This window comes from Urocitellus parryii, chromosome 2 (genome assembly GCF_045843805.1).
Source record: "Urocitellus parryii isolate mUroPar1 chromosome 2, mUroPar1.hap1, whole genome shotgun sequence".
Classification (NCBI taxonomy): domain Eukaryota; kingdom Metazoa; phylum Chordata; class Mammalia; order Rodentia; family Sciuridae; genus Urocitellus; species Urocitellus parryii.
In genome coordinates, this window is record NC_135532.1 from 119023042 (window position 1) to 119041294 (window position 18253).

At 47.4% G+C, this 18253-nt stretch overlaps 1 protein-coding gene across 1 annotated transcript in view; it reads left to right on the forward strand.

The window, feature by feature from the left end:
* Positions 1-17666, forward strand: part of Erich6 (glutamate rich 6) — a 32223-nt gene extending 14557 nt beyond the window's left edge. The window contains exons 6-14 of the mRNA XM_077795501.1: positions 20-136; positions 2419-2517; positions 3637-3794; positions 4167-4240; positions 5183-5328; positions 10803-10888; positions 13023-13178; positions 15008-15236; positions 17403-17666. Of these exons, the coding sequence (XP_077651627.1) occupies positions 20-136; positions 2419-2517; positions 3637-3794; positions 4167-4240; positions 5183-5328; positions 10803-10888; positions 13023-13178; positions 15008-15236; positions 17403-17666 (1329 nt within the window). The remainder of the gene's footprint in view (positions 1-19; positions 137-2418; positions 2518-3636; positions 3795-4166; positions 4241-5182; positions 5329-10802; positions 10889-13022; positions 13179-15007; positions 15237-17402) is intronic.
* Positions 17667-18253: the final 587 nt, after the last annotated feature.

The window sequence follows — 18253 nt, forward strand, 5'->3', positions numbered from 1 at the left end:
TCTCTCTTCCTAAATGCAGTTTAAAGAAGACTTCATACAGCTCTTTGAGCCTTCCCTGACAACACTGCCCAGCGTCGGGCCGCCGTCCATTCTGGCACACAAAAAAGATCATTCCGACTCAGACATTTACTTCAAGGTAATTCCAACTTGTATTTTAAGACTATTACTGTTAAAAGTGACGTAAACAGCCACACTATCATCTGCACAATTGGCAGTGAGCACACTAAAAATGAAGAAAGGCAGGAGCTCGTCCCTGGAATGGTGCTCAGGGAGGCTCCTTCATCCCCAGGGCTGCTGCCACAACGCACCAGGAATTGAGCAGCTGGACTTTGTTCTTTTTGGTGCCAGGGGTTGAGCCCACTTAACCCCTGAACCACATCCCCAGTCTTTTTATTTTTTGAGACAGGGTCTCACAGAGTTGCTTAAGGCCTCACTAAGTTGCTGAAGCTGGCTTTGAACCCAAGATCCTCCTGTCTCAGCCTCCTGAGCGGCTGGGATTACAGGTGTGTGCCATCCCACCTGGCAAAAGGGAGTGACTTCCAACAAAAGAAGCACGGCCTCACAGTTGTGGAGGCCAGGGTCTGAGACCGGGGTCTGGCAGGGGCCAGCACTGCAGGGAGATCCTTCCTCGATCCTCCTGCTTGGGACAGTGGCGTTGGAGGAGCAGCACCTGGCCGCTCCATGCCTCCTCGCTGGGTTCTCTGTGGGCCTGCACCCTACTCCAGCAACCCCACCTTCACCTCCGGGAAGACAGATGAGCCCTGGGCACAGGCACCAGGGGTGGGGACTTCAACACACTTTTGGGAGGACACGATCTCACCCACAGCAGTGGCCTCAGAGCCTGGAAATAGAAGTGAATGCCGTCATGTTTTGTCTGTGAAGTGCCTGATGGTGGGGCAGACAGAGGCCACCCCAGCGATCCACCAGGCCAGCGCACCACCCTCCACCAGAGCAGTGAAGGAAGGGCCGGGAGGCAGGACTCTTCTGGGGCCACAGAGCTGCAGGCTGTCTCACTGACGAGAAGAGAGACCACCCCTGCACAGTGACCCACAGAGGGATGGACGGACCCCCTGTGGGTGCCTAGGGGGTTCTCACAGCCATCCGGACAACGCACTGAATTTCACACCAACAAGGGGATGCCACACTGTCACCCAGCAGTGACATCCGTGAGCACTGGCTGCGTGGTCTATCCAGGCTCCTAAACCCCTGTCACCCCACACTGTCTGGGGCTGAGATTCTCCACCTAACAGAACACCTTTTTATTTGGAACCAGTCTTATACCCAGAGTCACTTGAACTGGGGTCACCCTGACATCCCTGAATGTGGCCTCTCCTCCTGGGTTCCTCCTCCACTCCTCAGGCAGCCCTGCAAAGTCTGGCCTCGACCCTGGGCAGTTCAGGGGCCTCGTCCCCTGCCACAGCCACCTGGGGTGTGATTCTGCCCCACTTCTGGTCTTTGTAAGCACCACACCCTGCTTCACGCACAGGTGAAGGGGTGAGGGATGGTGGACTGAGGAGGTCCCCAGCCATCCCCTGCTGTGGAACAGGTCATTGCAGGGCCACCCGCATGGCTGTCCTGCTCCTGGCTGACAGTGCCACTGTCCCTGTTGCAAGCCCTGGCTCTGAGAGCTGCCTGAAGCAGCCATGGTGCTCACTATGGGCAGTGCTGTGGCCAGGGGTATGGACGTTCCTCTGGGCAGGTGGAGAGTCTCCTGTGGCCCTGGTGACCTCCCTCACCACCTGGCCTGCCTGGGCATTCTTGCCAGTCTCAGAGGATGGCCCCTATGGCCCTCGAGGAGACTGCCCTGGAGCATCTGGGAGCCAACTGGCCGCAGTGCACACACCCCTGGCGGAGCCACCGGAGCCCCTAATCCATCTCTCAAGGGCGTCCTCATCTCCCTAACCCCTCATGGCTGGGCAGGGGCAGACCATCCCAGGCTCCTTGGAGAGAGCATGACCAGGCGTGGAGCCCATGTAGCCATGGCGGGCTTTTCTTGCTCAGCATTAAGTGGAAAAGTTCATGTTGTTCAAGTGCCTGAAACCATCGCCCGGCATGGTGTGTGTTGGCCCTGCCTCCTGCGTGTACTCAGGTCATACGCTGTGAATCCCCTGCCTGCAAGGGACTCAATTCCCAAGGCACTGCGCACGCGGCCCAAGTCCTCATCAGCCCTTCTGTAGATGTCACTCTTTAGAACACACAGACCTTGCTGGCCCCGTCCCGCTGGTGTGGGATCTCGGCCCCTGGGATGTCCCCCATCAAGTCTTCCTGGGAGCCCCAGGTGTCTGGCTGGAGTTCCCAGGTGAATGTGCACACCTGTGTTCTCTGCTGGCCCCTGGACACCCGCTGGGCTGCCCAGGGCCCCGCTGCTCTGAGCCTCAGGTTTCCTGCACACACTTCCTCTTCTCCCTCTCTCTGCAGGAGGAAGAGGAAGATCTTGCCCCCAAGTGTGAATTCTGTAACAGTGACCTCCACTCATTCCTCTCCAACGTGGACATTTCCTCTAACATGGAAGGACCTGTAAGTCCTGAGGCAGGAATGCTGAGGAAGTGGTGTCAGCTTAAGCCTGTTTTTGGAATATGTGGCCCTTTCTTCTGCCTCTTTCCTCCACGTTGTCCCTGGTGCAGGGATGTTAGCTGCTGGGGAAGTTCAGGTCTCAGCACCATGGCCCACCCTGTCCCCTTCACAGGACAGCTGAGTAGAAAGACCCAGGGTAGCAAGCGTTGGCCAAGACACAGAGAAGCCAGAACCCACATACGCTGCTCGGGGGCCGGGCGGCAGGAAACTGTGCAGCCCCTTCAGAACGTGGTCTGGCCAGTCCTCGAGAGGTTGAACCCACAGTCACCACAGGACAGTGATTCTGATCTTGGTTATACCTAAGAAAATGGGCGACTAGGTTCACACTAAAACATGTACATAGACATTCACAGCAGTCCCTTGTGTGTGTGTGTGTGTGTGGTGCTGGAGAGTGAACCCAATGTTTCACACATGCTAGACACGTGCTCTACCACTGAGCCACATCCAAGCCCTTCTCATTTTTTATTTTGAGACAAGATCTGCTAAGTTGTGGAGGCTGGCCTCAAACTTGAGATTCTCCTGACTCAGCCTCCTAAGTAGCTGGGGTCACACTGAACCTAGTTGGCATGCTTCTTAATAGTCAAAAAGTAGAAACAACTCAACTGTCAACTGGTAAATGAATACATGATGTGTGGTATATCTATCCAATGAAATGTTATTTAGCCAGAAACAGAAATAGGAAATCCTGAAACATGCTTCAACACAGACAGGCCCTGACAACATGGTGGCAAGTGGAAGAAGTACCAGTAAGGCCTCACGGGCCAGACGGTTCCTCATACCAACAGTGAAAAACAGGGGAGTAGAGACAGCAAGAAGAGTGGCTGCTGGCTTTGGGAGGAGGGTGTGACTGTGGTGATGGGTGCTCCACTCTGAGGACATTGGAAGCCAGCTGGGCTGTGCCTTTGGGGGGACGGGGGTGGGACGTGCATTATATCCTGAGAAGTTGTTAACAGGAAGGAAAACCTGGGAAGCTGCCATGTCTGCCGGGTGGCTCTGCTTTCCTCCTCCCTGATCACCGTCATCGAGGGCTCAGGAGAAGAGAATGATCTCTTTGCTTTCCAGCCCCCTTGTTGCCGTCATTTCCAAAATCTCATCGACTTCATCTATGAGGAAAACCAGAAATCCCAACGCACTGCGACGGAGCTGATCAAGATTGCCCCTCACGCGGCCCACGGCAGCGAGGCGGAGCGGCTCAAGGCCAAGGAGAGGGCCCAGAGGAGGTACCGGGAGCCCAGGGGCCAGAGCTCAGGTGGGGCAGCTGCTTTGATTTTTAAAATGTGTAAGTTTGAAGATGTGCTTCCTGAGAAGAACTAAAAATTGGCCAAAGAAAACCTATTATAATTATTCCTGGTGGACATCAGGGGTTCAGAGGCTCCCAGAGGCGCAGTGAGCTCACTAGTTGAAGTTGGACTTACCAGCCCTACATGACTGGGCGACTCAGAGCTGCTCTGCGGGAGGAATCTGTCCGGGGGACAGGGCGGAGGCCAGGTCAGCGTGAGGAGGGACCTGGGCGGCTGATGGTTCCAGTGTGCAGCTGGAGCCCCAGCCACCCCCCACCTCCCCATTCACACAGCACGGTTTTGATTTTGTAGGAAACAGGAGCGGCTGGCGGCCAGGCATCTTGCAATACTGGCCAACACGGAGCAGATTAGTTCTATACCAGAAGGTGAGTTGACACCTCCAAGTTTTAAACCTGCTCACAACATCAGAAAGCTCTGAGGCTGGGCCGAGTCCTAAAACTGGTGTATTTAAAGGTAACATTGAGATTTTTTTCATTTTTGAGTATTGTAAAGCCTTCACCCATCATAATCACTCAGGAAATCTGAGGTTTGGGCCATCTGGCTTTTGGAGTTCTTGGTCTCCATCTCATTGTTGTTATTGATTAAAATAAATCAGCGACATCTGCGGAGCCTTTGTACAGGCTGCAGAGAGCTCCGGGACCTCCTGGTGTCTTAGGCAGCACACAATCCTGTCTTGTTTTCAAGCTCAGAGGGGAACAGACTGTCACCTACCTGGGCTCTGTTGGAGACTGATGGATGGCGGAGGGAGCTGATGGCAGAACCTGAGCCCCGGGTTTACACCCTGCCTTATCCCTACAAGCCATCTGGTTTGGGGTGCATTTCTTTCTTTCTTTCTTTTGAAAGTTTTTGTTTTATGTATTTGCATGTGGTGCTAAGAATGGAACCCAGTGCCTCCCACATGCTAGGCAAGCCGCTACCGCGACCGCTGAGCCACAGTCTAGCAGCATCAAGCAACTTCTCTATCACTCAGAGCTATTTAAAAGGCACCCTGAGAAGACATATCTTATTTATGTTTTAGTAATTAAATTCTTAATACTGTATAAAGTTTCTTGATATTCAACTGTCTCTTACTAAAATAAGGACCAGAAAATTTCACTTCATGTTTTTCTTTTTTTTTTTAACACAGAAATATTCCTTTTTTTTTTTTTTAAACAAAAGTGCCCCCTCACTGAGCCTCATTTTTCTTCTTGAAAAAAATGTTCAATAAATCAGTGCATCTGTAATGGGACTGGGAATTTTATTTTAGAAGAATGGTCTTACAAAATTTAAAATATATAATTACTCTCATGTGATTCTTTTCCCATTAGACCCAAGGCGCTTAAAAACAATTTCATATCAACTTTCGGTGGATGTTCCAAAACCAAAGCCAGTTGTAGAAAGGCTATCTGACTTTTATCTGAAGTATACTAATATATCCATCCTTTGTTGTGATTCCAGGAGAGCATGTGGAAAGGTAATCACCTTGTTTTTTTTTTCTATTTAAATATATTTCTATAATTTTAGTTTTACCTAAAATTATAAAAGCTCTCCTAAAGCTTGGCCACATTGACACATTTAACTGTTTGTCAAGAAGAATTGGTTCAAATTTGGCATTTCAGCTTCTACTAGACTTTAAAAAACACTGTCTTCAAAAGGTTTTAGACAAAGCCTTTTATCTTAAAACATGATGGTTCCACATTAATAAAACTGGAGCCCTTAGAAAATTAAAAAGAGAAGGAAAAAATCCCCAAACTTCCAGACCACGTCTCCAAAACATTACTACTATCTCAATGTTTTCTAGACTTATGCTGCACAGCGTGAACCAACTAGATAAAATCAGGCACAATTAAAATAAAACTCGAAGTCACTGGAGCCAGATCTCCTGTCCCAGGAGCCCGGAGACAGCGCTGCCTCTCCACAGGACACACGCAGAAAGTCCTCGCTCTGCTCAAAAGTTCTCTTGGCAACGTTCCAGACTTTTCTTTCCTTGCATAGGTTTTTGTTAATGTGATTGTAATTGTATCATATATTCAATTTTTATCTCGTTAAACTTAATTAAGAACATTTTTCCATTATATAGAGAACACGAACGAACATGATTTGAAAAGCTAATGATTTTTCTTTTTTTTTTTTTCCTTTGGGACCAGGGTTGAACTCAGTGGCTATTAACCACTGAGCCATATCCCCAGCCTTTTTTTTATGTTTTATTTTTTGTATTTTATTGTTATGTCTCATTTATTTTGCATAAATTGCCTAGGACCAAGCTGAGTTGCTGAGGCTGGCTTTGAACTTGCAATCCTCCTGCCTCAGCCTCCTGAGCCACTGGCACTAGTGATTTTTCACACAACAATTTAACCATCCCCTGTTATTAGACATAGATGTTATTAACATTTTTTTGCTATTATAAATAGCATTGCTTTGAATAGTTTTGTATGTATTTGTATATCAGTATAGTTCCTTAGAAATAATTCTCAGAGATTAAATTACTGAGAGCAAGTTTGTTTCTCTTGAATGATATGGAATTTAAGAGGTGCCAGTGAGCTGACAAAAAGCACATCCAAATCCTGTCTGGAGGAAGGTCACTCCTTCAATCCTCAGATAGTTTTCAAGTTCAGTTACTAGCAGACAGTGAAAAATAACAAAGAACAAAAGAAACCTGATACCACAGCCCAAAATGCCTTCAATAAGAGAACTGCAAAGATCTCCAAAACCGAAGTAACTTCATATGTTTATGACAATGAAAGGTCAGGTCAAAGACCTGGAGGGAATAGAGAACTACACGGCAGGTTTGAAATGAAAAAAAAAAAAAAAAAAAGAAAATATGACTGAAATAGAGGGTTAAGGGATAAGAGTTAAATAAAAAACAGGTTATACACAACTGAAGAAAGAATTATTAAAAGAAAGGTAAAAAAGAAAAAAATCAAAATTCACCATAAAAAAGGTAAGAGATACAAAAGAGAGTATAGGATGCAATATCTAAAATGGAAGGCCCAAATTATGCTTATCAAAATGCCTTAGGGTGTAGGAAAAATATAATTATGCAGAGGTAATAGTTAAAGAAATGATTAATGATAATTTTTCAGAACTGATTAAAAAAAAAGAGACCAATCCATTGATTAAGAAGCTCAGTGAATCCCAAGCAGTGTGTATGTTTGTGTGTGTGTGGTGTGTGTGTGTGTGTGTGTGTGTGTGTGTGTGTGTGTATATATATATATATATAAAACCCAGACACATTATAGTAAAACTGCAGAAAACCAAAGACAAAAAGAAAATCTTAAAATAAGCAGAGGAATAAAATAAGTTCAGTTTACAGTTAAGGGAGAACAGACTAGCAGATGACCTCCCGAAGCAATCATGGAAGTTAGAAGATGGTGGAATGGTTTCATTTTGTGAAAGAAAACAACAGCCAATTTAGAATTTTATATCCAGCTAAAATATTTCTCAATACAGCGTATCAGAAGCACATTTTCTGGCAAAACCGGAATTGAGTAGCTCCTCATTAAAGGAATTCTAAAGAATGTTCTGTGGTAGTTAGACAGCCTGGGATTCAATGAAGAGCAAAAAAAGTGGGACATGGTATATATGGATAAATGTAAAAGTTGGTTGATACAGCAATAATGAAGGCAGTGCAGAATTAACACGCAAGACAATAGAATGTGGGCTGGGGATGTGGCTCAGCGGTGGCGTGCTCGCCTGGCGTGCGTGCGGCCCGGGTTCGATCCTCAGCACCACATACCAACAAAGATGTTGTGTCCGCCGAGAACTAAAAAATAAATATTAAAAATTCTCTCTCTCTCTCTCTCCTCTCTCACTCTCTCTTAAAAAAAAAAAAAAGACAATAGAATGTGAACAGGGAGGAAGGTCAAATGCAGTTACAGATGTTTCTCGATATCTAGGGGAAGACATTCCAGGATGCCCTGCAGATCGCAAAATCTGGGGATACTGGAGTCCCCTACCACACACTTCAGGTTAAATGTCCCTTATCTGAAATGTTTGAGACCAGAAGTGTTTCAGATTTGAGATTTTTAAAAAATTTTTGGAATATTTTCATATGTATATATAATGAGATACCTTGGGGATTGGACCACATAGAAACATGAAATTCATTTGTTTTTATATATACTTTACCACAATAGCCTAAAGGTAATTTTCTATCATATTTCTAGTGAACCTGAATTTTGACTGTAACCCACCACCTGAGGTCACTATGGAAGTTTCCTCTTGTGGCATAATATTGGTGCTCAAAAAGCTTCAAACTGTGGAGCGTTTCAGATTTCAAATCAGAGGTGCTCAGCTGGGTCTGCCTAGAACCCACACCCCCTCCTGTGAACCTTATATACAGCTGGGTTGCTTGTCATACCTAACACAATGTAAAGCTGTTTCCATGGTTTTATGCTGCATTGGTCAGCAAATCATGACAAGGAAAAAAGTCTACATGTGTTAAGTATGGTCACAATTTCCCCCCAAATAATTTGATTCTGTACTTGGGTGACTGCAGGGATGTGGGCCAACTGTGCAGTGTCCTGAAGCCTTGTTCAGAAGTCAAGCTACAGAATACTCAACCGGTACGTCTAACAGGTCGGACCTCAAATTCATGGGTTGGAACAGGAAATAGTTTAAAGATGGCAGTCTTCCCTCAGTGATGCAATTCAACTCCATCAAATTCTAATGGAATTGCATATTTGTGGATGGGGAAAAGGGCAGTCTTGGTAACTTGACAGTAAAATTTGTGTGGAAATATGGAAAGGCTAGAGTTAGCAGCACACTCTTCAGGAAGATGGAGGGGAGGAAAACACTCTCTACCTGATATTAAGATCCATTACAAAATAGGCAGTTAGCACAGTGTGGTGTTGGGGCAGAAGGTAGGGTCTAAAACCAGACTCACATATGCACAGACACCTGACTTAGGAGAGCCATGGCACTGCCCCACAATGGGGAAAGGGTCATCTTTCATTCTGTGGTTCTGGAACAATTTAGTATTCATGTGTTTTACTAAGGAAATTAGAACCACTTACCTCACCCCACATGTAAAAACCAGTTTCAGGAGGATTCAAGACCTACATTGAAGTGCAAAGTTATAAGGATTTTTAAAATATTGAAGAATAGCCCTCTGACCTAAAAGCAGGATATAAAAGGATTCAACACATTAAAACTGAAAGACAAGCCCAGAACGGAGAAATATTTGAAGTACATATGACAAGCAAAAGGTCTTCTATCCTAAATGTATAAAGAATTTTTGTAAATCAACATGAAAAAGGTCAATCTTACAGAAAAATGGGCTAAAAAAAACCCAACCTTGGACACTTTTTAGAGGAGAAAATCCAGCTGACCAATTAGTATATGAAAAGGTGCTCAACCTCATTTGTGACCGGAGAAATGGAAATTGAAATCACAATGAGAGATCAGCACATGCAAATAATATTAGCAAAAGTGTAAAATCTGACAGTACCAATTTTTGGAAAAGATATAGAACAACGGTGGCTGTTATTTGCCTCTAATGGAATTGCGAAATCATTTTGACGTTATCTAGTGAAGTGGAAGATTGGTATACCTTGGGATCCGTCAGTTTTACCTCTGGGTATCAAAATACATGCATAATAAAGCTGGGCACAGTGACACATGCTTGTAAGCCCATCTGACTTGGGAGGCTGAGGCATGAGGATTGAGAGTTCAAAGCCAATTTCAGCAACTTAGTGAGGTCCTAAGTATCAGTGAGACCCTGCCTCAAAATAATAATAATAATAATAATAATAATAATAATAATAATGGGTGGGGAATGTAGCTTGGTGGAAAGTGCCCCTGGGTTCAATCCCTGATACCAAAAAAAAAAAAAAAACCCAAAACAAAAAAAACAAAATGTGTAAGGATATCCCTAGGACCCTTGTTTGTAATAACCAATAACTGAAAATAACCTATATTTCTTTTAACAATAGAACAAATGAACAGTGATAAATTCATACAGTGGAATACTATACCTAGATTATAGTCATTGCACTACACCTGAACACTGAGATGAGTATGAATCTTAGAAACAATTTTGACAGAAGCAAGACAATACAAATACATAACATATGATCCCATTTATGTAAAATTCAAAAATGGGGAAAAATAAACTTCTGTATAGATAAAATGATAACAATCACATCCTGGAAGGAAGTGTTGCTCTGGAGGACACTGAGGTGGGCTGTCTGGGGCAGCAGCTCTGTGCTCTCTGTCCCCTGACCTGAGTGGCCACTGGGGGTGATTGCTTTGTAACGACTCATTAATGCATGGCTTGCCTGGGTGCATTCCATGTCTCATTATGTTAAAAAGTGAAAACATGGACTTTATTTCCAGATGGGATAACGCTTTCTTAAAATAAATGGCAACGTTGATGCAAAAACAGGTTGTTTCGTGGCTTAGCTCTAGGAATTCCTCCATCCATTTTGGTATGATTCAAGGTTAGGAATAGATGGAGTTAAACCGAACCTTCTCTGTATGGTGAAATGTGGGTTCAACCCCTCCACGTGGAGTGTGACCTACAATAGCTGATGGAGCTTGGGACTGTTGCTGGGCTCCGTCAGAAGGCCACTCTCCACCAGAGGTGCCCGTAGCTTGGGACACTTGCTGCAGTCGCTTTCTCAGAACTGCTCTCCCCTGATGAAGTCAAATGTCATAGTGACACCCACCCTTTTTAAGTGTGCAGTCAACACACGGTCAGGGTGTGGAAGGATGTCGTGGGGGACTGGTTTTTCCTTCTTTGGTTTTGTTTCATAGTAATATGTGTAGGATGTAACAAGGAAGAACGTCAGAGTCCCCCAGAGAGCTCTCCTCGGTTGCACTGTGGGTTAGGGACATACTCTGAATGGCCGTTGGGGCGGCCCCTGCGGGTGGAGCAGGCCGACGTGGCCGTGAGGAAGTGGCCTGTCACCAGGGCTGCGCTGCCTGGCACCCTCTCTCCCAGTGCAGGTGGTGACCAGCGAGCTCCTGGAGAGGCACTACAAGAACGGCCGCAAGTTCCTGACCTCGTTCCCAGACGGGACCACACAGATCTTGTATCCTTTCCATCAATGAGAGATTGCCAGTTCATTCTCAAAGAAAGAAAGATGATGAAACTATTGGGAAGTATGAAGAAAAAATATCACCCCCCAAATTTTACTTCCCAGAGAAAAACTGGTGACATAAAATACATCTTTTTATACTTTTTTTCTATCTACAAGCACCTATACAGTCCTTTAAAATAAGTTCCTCAACTGCTTATTGTAGTTTGTAACTGAGATGAGTATGAATCTGATGAAACTGTAGATCAATAACGTCCTGAATAGTGACATGCGAGGACGTGGAGAGGCGAGGCCATTGCTGTGACCATGCGACCTCATGGCATGGACCTAGCTTCCTCCAGCCTACTTCCTGCTGCCCTGGGAAGGTGGCACCACTTTGTTGTCATGCTCCACAGCTGCGGGGACAACTCTGGTGCACACTTGCCACTTACTTCCTTGAATTTAGTTCCTAGGGGTAAATGAAATTCCTCACTACATCTCTTGCCCTCTTACTCTATAGCATTGATAGGTCTTGCTCCCCAGAACATGTGTGCTGCTTACACACCCATGAGCAGCAGGTTACTTTTTAATGCCCCAATCCAGTATCCATTCCCTGGAACACTAAGTCACTGACCACTTGGGCTGGTGCCTGACCGCCAGGCCACTGGATATTCTGACATAAAAGCCACTCACTACCTCTTGCTAACTCTAGGAAGGTTTTCTTTTTCTTTTTTTTTGTGGGGAGGAGGGGGGACCAGGGATTGAACTCAGGGCCACTCCACCACTGAGCCACATCCCTGCCCTATTTTGTAGTTTATTTAGAGACAGGGTCTCACTGAGTTGCTGAATGCCTCGCCATTGCTGAGGCTGGCTTTGAACTCGCGATCCTCTTGTCTCAGCCTCCCGAGCTGCTGAGAGAAAGTTTTCTTTTTCATGAGGACTTTTTCATGAACTAAGGAGTCTCCCTTTATAAAAGACAATCATTTTTAGTCATAATTTCCCAAATGTTTAGCCAAACCCTAATGATAAACCAGAACTTTCACAAGACTTTCACAGCAGAGGAGTCCTAATGCAGTCTTAGTTCCCTAGGTTCTATGAGAAAAAGAGCAGGTTTCATTTCAATTACATCAGTACATATAACTTATCCAACTTTTATTATTGTCATTTAATGTCCTGATTTTAATTATTCCTAGCCCTCTTGAAGGCTGTGTCTGATTTTCAAAACGATTCAGCCTCCATCCAGTGTCTTCTTGGTCTTATGACTGGCCTCCATGTGGACCTAGCATTGACATTAAGTGAATTTTCCTCAGCATACCTTATCCTTTTTGATGCTATCTAAATGGAATGGTTTTCTTTATTTCACTTTCAGAATGTTCACTGCTAACATACAGAAGTGCAGTTATTTTTGTATATTGAGCTGGCAGCCTGCGACCTGGCTGACCTTGTTCATCAGTGCTGACCCTTCTACTGTGTGGATTCCTTGGGATTCTCTGTGTACAACATCATGTCATCTGCAAACACAGCTTTACTTCCCTTTCTAATCTAGGGGCCTTCATTTCTTTTCCTTTCCAAACTCTCTATGGCCAGACTCTCTGGTACCACCGAGTGGAGCAGAGCAACAGGGTCCATGTTAGTTCTGACTGTAGGGAAAGCAAGCAGCATCTCGTGGTGAAGCACAACTTCAGCTGCAGTGTTTCTATAGGTGCCTTTATCAGGTGGAAGGTGTTCCCTTCTATTTGAAGACTGTTGTTGAGTCTTGCTATCATGAAAAGGTGTTGAAGTTAATTGAAGGTATTTTCCTGTCCTCTGTGAGATGCTCATGTGTTTCTTGCTTTTTTCTGTTAATGTAGTATATATTACATTGATTGATTTTTTCAGATGTTAAACCAACCTTGCCTTCCTGGGATAAGCCCCATTTTATCATGGTGCATAAATTTTACATATATAAATTCTGTTTGCTAGGGTTTTGTTGAGGAATTTTACATCTCATAAATATATTTTGATCCACATAAAAGACATAAAATCATTTGGTATTAACAGCAACTCCCATGCTAGAATGCTTTATAATTTTAAACAGCTCTCTCATAAACTTATTCCCAGTATAGTCACAGACCATTAGAACAACTCATATGACCTTATCTGATCTCAGCTATCCATCTGGAAACCTAGCCATCATCCAAGTGCCCAACAAGATAAATGGCTTCACGTGTATAATCCAAGAAGACGTGCCCACGAACCCTGCCATCCTGGCGCTGCTGGACTCCTCGGGCAGAGGCTCCTGCTACCACCCCAATGGAAATGTCTGGTAGGCCTCTGTGTTCCTTCTGCTGTTGTTTGTCCGTTTGATTTTGTGACTTTTTTAAAAGGACAGGAATGGCTTTAGGATGATCTCAGTTAGTGGTCTTTAGGTGACGATGCCCAGCACAGAGCTGTTTTTGGTGTATGCTATTCCATAAGCTTTTTAGCAGGAAAATTCCACCAACTATACAAAACCAAGCTTGTCACATTCTCTCTACCCGCAGTAAGAACATGTGAACCACACAGTGTGGTCCCTCTAGGGACTGAGGACTGGAGCCTGGACAGTCTCAGGAGCCTGTGCTTCATGGTGGGGTGATGCCCATCTGTGGAAGCAGCTGTTCAGGGACAGTCACTGAGGGCACTGCCTCAGCTCACCAGGAGCATCTGATGGCATAACCAGAAGAGGAGTGTGCCAGCAGTCCCCTGAAGGACCAGGACCCTGACCCTGCGCTGACCTACTGAGCATGCAGTTCTTAACATCCTTGTGCTTCATTTAGCCTGACAAAGTAAAATCTGGCTTCTAACTTCAGATACAAGTTTAACATCCCGAGCTTTTCAGAAAGAAATATTTCTCTTTAAGTTATTTCTAGGCATAACGATCTCACCTGGGAAACTTAGAGACTGCCCGTTCTTGAGGAAGCTCAGGGTGAATTATTTGTGTTTTCAGTCCAAAGCAGCCAATCCATTACCACCACGCACACTGGATATGATTGGCAGTCATTCTGTGTCACCTCTGGCGGGGTGCTTTAGTAACGCACACCACAGTGGCTGCTTCCTGCTGGCTGTGTGCAGCCCCTAGCTTGAGAGTGGGTTCCCATGGGTGCGGTGGTCCTGGGTGCTCCCAGAGCCCCTTCTGAGCAAGTGGCTTGCTGGAAGTTCCTCGAGGCACACTCTGAATCTTTGCCATTATATAGCAACATATCTGTTCAGGGTAAAGATTCAAAGAATGTTTGCTAAAAAGTAAAAAAGGGCTAATTTATTCAGGGATTTTCAGCCAGATATTATTTTCACTCACATTTCAAGGTAAAATTAAATCTCCCCCTTTCCAGATCAAACAAGAGAATCACCTTAGTTTTTAATTAGTGCTTGGTTAGATGACTACCAGCCATAAATCCTGGGAATATGAGACATTAGCTACCTTGCCTTGGGAGACCTCATGGGCAGTTCATAATAGTTTTGAAAAAAAAATAATTCATTATCAAATTAAGCCAACTTCTCAGTGCCCAGATGCTCTCTAGTTCAGGATGGTGATCCTGGTTGGAAGAAGGTGACTGAGTAGGATGGATGGTAACTAGTGCCACCAGATCTGAGTCAGCACAGGGAAGCTGACATGTAACATGGTAAAACGTGAGGCGCTCCGAGACTGGAGAGGTGAAGCCCACCTCTGCCTTCTCCACTGCAGAGATCTCTGGGTGTTCCCTGAGCCTCTCCTGTCCACTCAGGCAAGAATCAGTTCCCCAGAGGGGCACCTGGCTCTTAGTTGTTGGGCACTGTGAGACCAGTTGGGGCTTCCCCAGAATCTCCCCACTGGTCTTCATTTTGACCTGGTGGAGATCAGGTGCTGGTCTGTGCTCCTTCAGGATCGGCGTTCTCTCCTGTAGCCGTTCTCTCCTGTAGCCGCTCTCTCTAGACCAAACCTCCCTGCTCCATCTCCACCCCTCCAGCCCCTCTTTGGACCCACCATCAGACCACAACTGGTGATTAGTGGGCAAGTTAGTCAGAGTGGGACAGCTCCCGGGAGGACCTGAGGTCCCATCACCTGTGCTCTGGCCAGGACAGGCGAATTCCAGTCCTGCACAGTAGTGTCACTATCTGTGGTTTCTGATTTCCTTCCAGGGTGTTCATCAATCTCCTGGGAGGTCAATATTCAGATCAAGCTGGCAATAGAATAAGAGTCTGGAATTGGTCCCGTTCTGTGACGTCCTCGCCTTTGGCTTCGTTCAAGCCTGTCTTCCTGGCTCTGAACCACCACGTTGGAATTCGAATCTTAGGGCAGGACAAGGTTTCCATCACTTTCCTAGCAATGGGACAACAGGCAAGAATCAGTGTTGGGACCAAAGTGAAGGTAGGCACATCTCTAAAATGGGCTAAGTGTTTCAGCTTCCAAGAGTAAAGCAACGTGCTAGGTGCCATTACTGTGGGCTGCACTGTGCCTGATCCCCCAGGGGCCGGGGAGCTCAGTGACAGCCACAGCAATTGTCTCAGGTGGACTGAGGCAGCCTCACTGTGTCTCCTGAACCCCTCCGTCAGACTTGGTCCAGGGAGCACGGCTGGAGCCTTGTGACTGCTGGAGCCTGGGCTTTAGGGTTCCTGTCTGCTTCTCGCCCTGCTATGGCATAAGCCCTGAGCTTGGCCAGGGGACTTGATCTGGCTGCACTCAAGACCAAGCACCTCCTAGAAGACACACACCAGACCTCCTGGGCCTTCACCCACACTGAGCACGTCCTTCTTGGGGCTTTCTGGGGCCTTGCCTCTGCCCACCATGCTGATCGGGCTGCCCTTCCCCCTGGATGGTGGGCTCCCTGAGGTGGACCTCCACCCTATTCTCCTCTTGCCCTGCTGCCTTGCTCAGGGCACAGCCCAGAGTGCACCCCTGGATGGCAGTGGTACCTGTGGTTAAGGACACAGACTGCAAGTTCCAGTCTTGAGTACCAAACCCCAGTGCTGCTGTTTGGCTGAGTGAAAATGAACTTCACACTCTCTTCCATAAGCTAGGTGACCCTACTCACAGCCACTGCGAGGATTAGGATGCAGAGTGCCAGGGGTGGTGCTTGGCACCTACCAGCCCTCAGTCCTATTTTGTATTTATTTAGAGACGGGGTCTCACTGAGTTGCTTAGGGCTTTGCCATTACTGAGCCTGGCTTTGAACTCACGATCCTCCTGCCTCAGCCTCCTGAGCTGCTGGGATTACAGGCCTGTGCCACTGTGCCTGGTTTCATAGAATTTGTGTCTTTCTTTGACGATAATATTCTCTCAAATCCCTGGGGAATTACATATTTTATATATATGCTTATATACATTAGATGAGAGCTCCGCGTGTCTGCATAAAGGAGATTGTGCTGTCCTGGGCTCCTGTGCAGCGTGCCCACTGCTGTCTTTCCTTGGCACAGTGGGTCCATGCACACATGCACACTGTGCCCATTGTGGACAGGCACAAGCTGTGTGTACATCTCCGCCACTGCCTGCGAGCCCTTCTCTGTGGGCTCTGGTGTCTCCACAGGAGGGCCTGGTGCCCTTCATACTGGCCGACTCTCAGTTGCGGGCTCCTTTTTGCCTTTGAGACTTGTTTTCCTGCGTGCTCTGCCACCGGCTGCAATCTGAGCAGGGGGCTGCTGTTGGGGGCACAGAGCCCAGTGCAGCCCCAGCCGTGGCCACCAGCGGCCCGCACGAGGGGCACGGAGAGGGCTGCCTCCCATGACCATCCCAGGGTCCCCATCCTTGAGGATCCCCATCCTCGAGGGTCCCCCTGCCTCTTACTCGGCGGAGCTCAGGGCGTGTGTGTGCTGGGTTAGGGTCTCCAGCCATGAATCCCTACAGAGAGTCGCCTCTGTGTTTTGATTTTCAATAATTCCTTAAAATCATCTCTGGGGACGAGATCTCATCAGAACCATCCCCAACATGAACTCTGAGTGGCCTTCCTGGTTTGGGGGTTGGACGGTGGACAGCAGGTTGGGACCTCTCCATTCCCCTTTGTCCGGTCGTCATCTCCTCCCTGCTTTCCTTTCTGTGGAGGGAGGGCCAATGCAGAAAGATGCCACAGTCCTGCCTTCTGCAGGTAAGCAGTCCCTCTGCTCACGGTGACAAGCTTCTGCCCACATTTAGAGTCCCTGCTGAGGCCCCAGAGTGGGACAGCAGAGGCCACACAGGCTAAAGAGAGGTTCACTTGTCACCGCCTGCAGAGGTGGGGACACACTACGAGAAGGCAGGGAGGCTGGGCAGCCCCAGGTCGGCCTTCTCTGGGGCAGGACCCCCCTCTGCCCCCAGGCCGGCCTGGCACGGCCCCGGGGCACGCCCCAGGCAGGTCTGCCCCAGCACCTCTGCGCTCCCTTCCCTGTGACCTGGTTAAGATGCTCGAGTAACTGGTAAGCGCTGGTTGCCCTCTAGCCCCAAGCGGGTCCCTCAAGCCTGCCTGGCATTCCGCCCTTTCCTAGGGACACCACTGTCCCGCTCAGGGGTGACCACAGTGCCACTCCACACTCTGACCCTCCTTCTCTCCCTGCTGCTCGGAAGGTGGCCCTGCCTGAGGAGATCCCAGTGCTGTGGTACGTGAGTGGAGAGGATCTCTTCCTGCTGGCCAGCTTAATCAAGATCCGCAGGCTGTTCCACAGGCTGCAAGGTGGCGCAGCCTTCCCCTCGAGCCAGGTTTGGGGAAGACTGAAGCAGCCTTCCTACCTTTCTTCACTCTGTCTAAAACTACTTGCCCTCTGTCACAACTCAGGGGCAAAGAAAGATATCCTGACGACAGTCAGAGACAGAATAAAGGAAAACATTTAAACAAGGGGGAGATGCTCTCCTTGTTTGCTATTTTCATATTCTTACTTTGCATTTACTTATGTATTTTCTTTTTTCCATATCATTGTTTTGTTAAGGTTTTTTGTGGGGGCGGGATCTTATTGGGAAGTCTCAAAGTCAGGGTACTACATGACTAGGAAATCCCAAGGTCCTCACTCTTCTCTGCACTCTGAGTCCAGACACCTCCTGGTGGGGACCACTCACTGCCCAGCACCAGACAGCAGCAGAGCACCCTGGGGTCAGAGCAGCCAGGAAGGCGGGGACGGGGAGGGGCACTGGGGAGGGGACTGCTCGCTACCTTGGGGAAATCCAGAGGTGACTCCCGCCACCTGCCAGGACTGCAGGACGTCTCCAGGAGGCCATCACAGCATCACACCAGGCGTAGGAGCCGCGGGAGCCACAGGAGCAGCCTGACATGTTCCTCTCCTGCACCCTCAGGCAGAGTTGCTGGGCGTCACAACACATAGGCAAAGCAGCAGGAATCCCGAGGGGCCTGCTGAACCTGCAGTGGCCATCTGGCAGTGCCCTCAGCCATCAGCGAGCCGAGAGCTGGATGTGGGGGAGCCTGA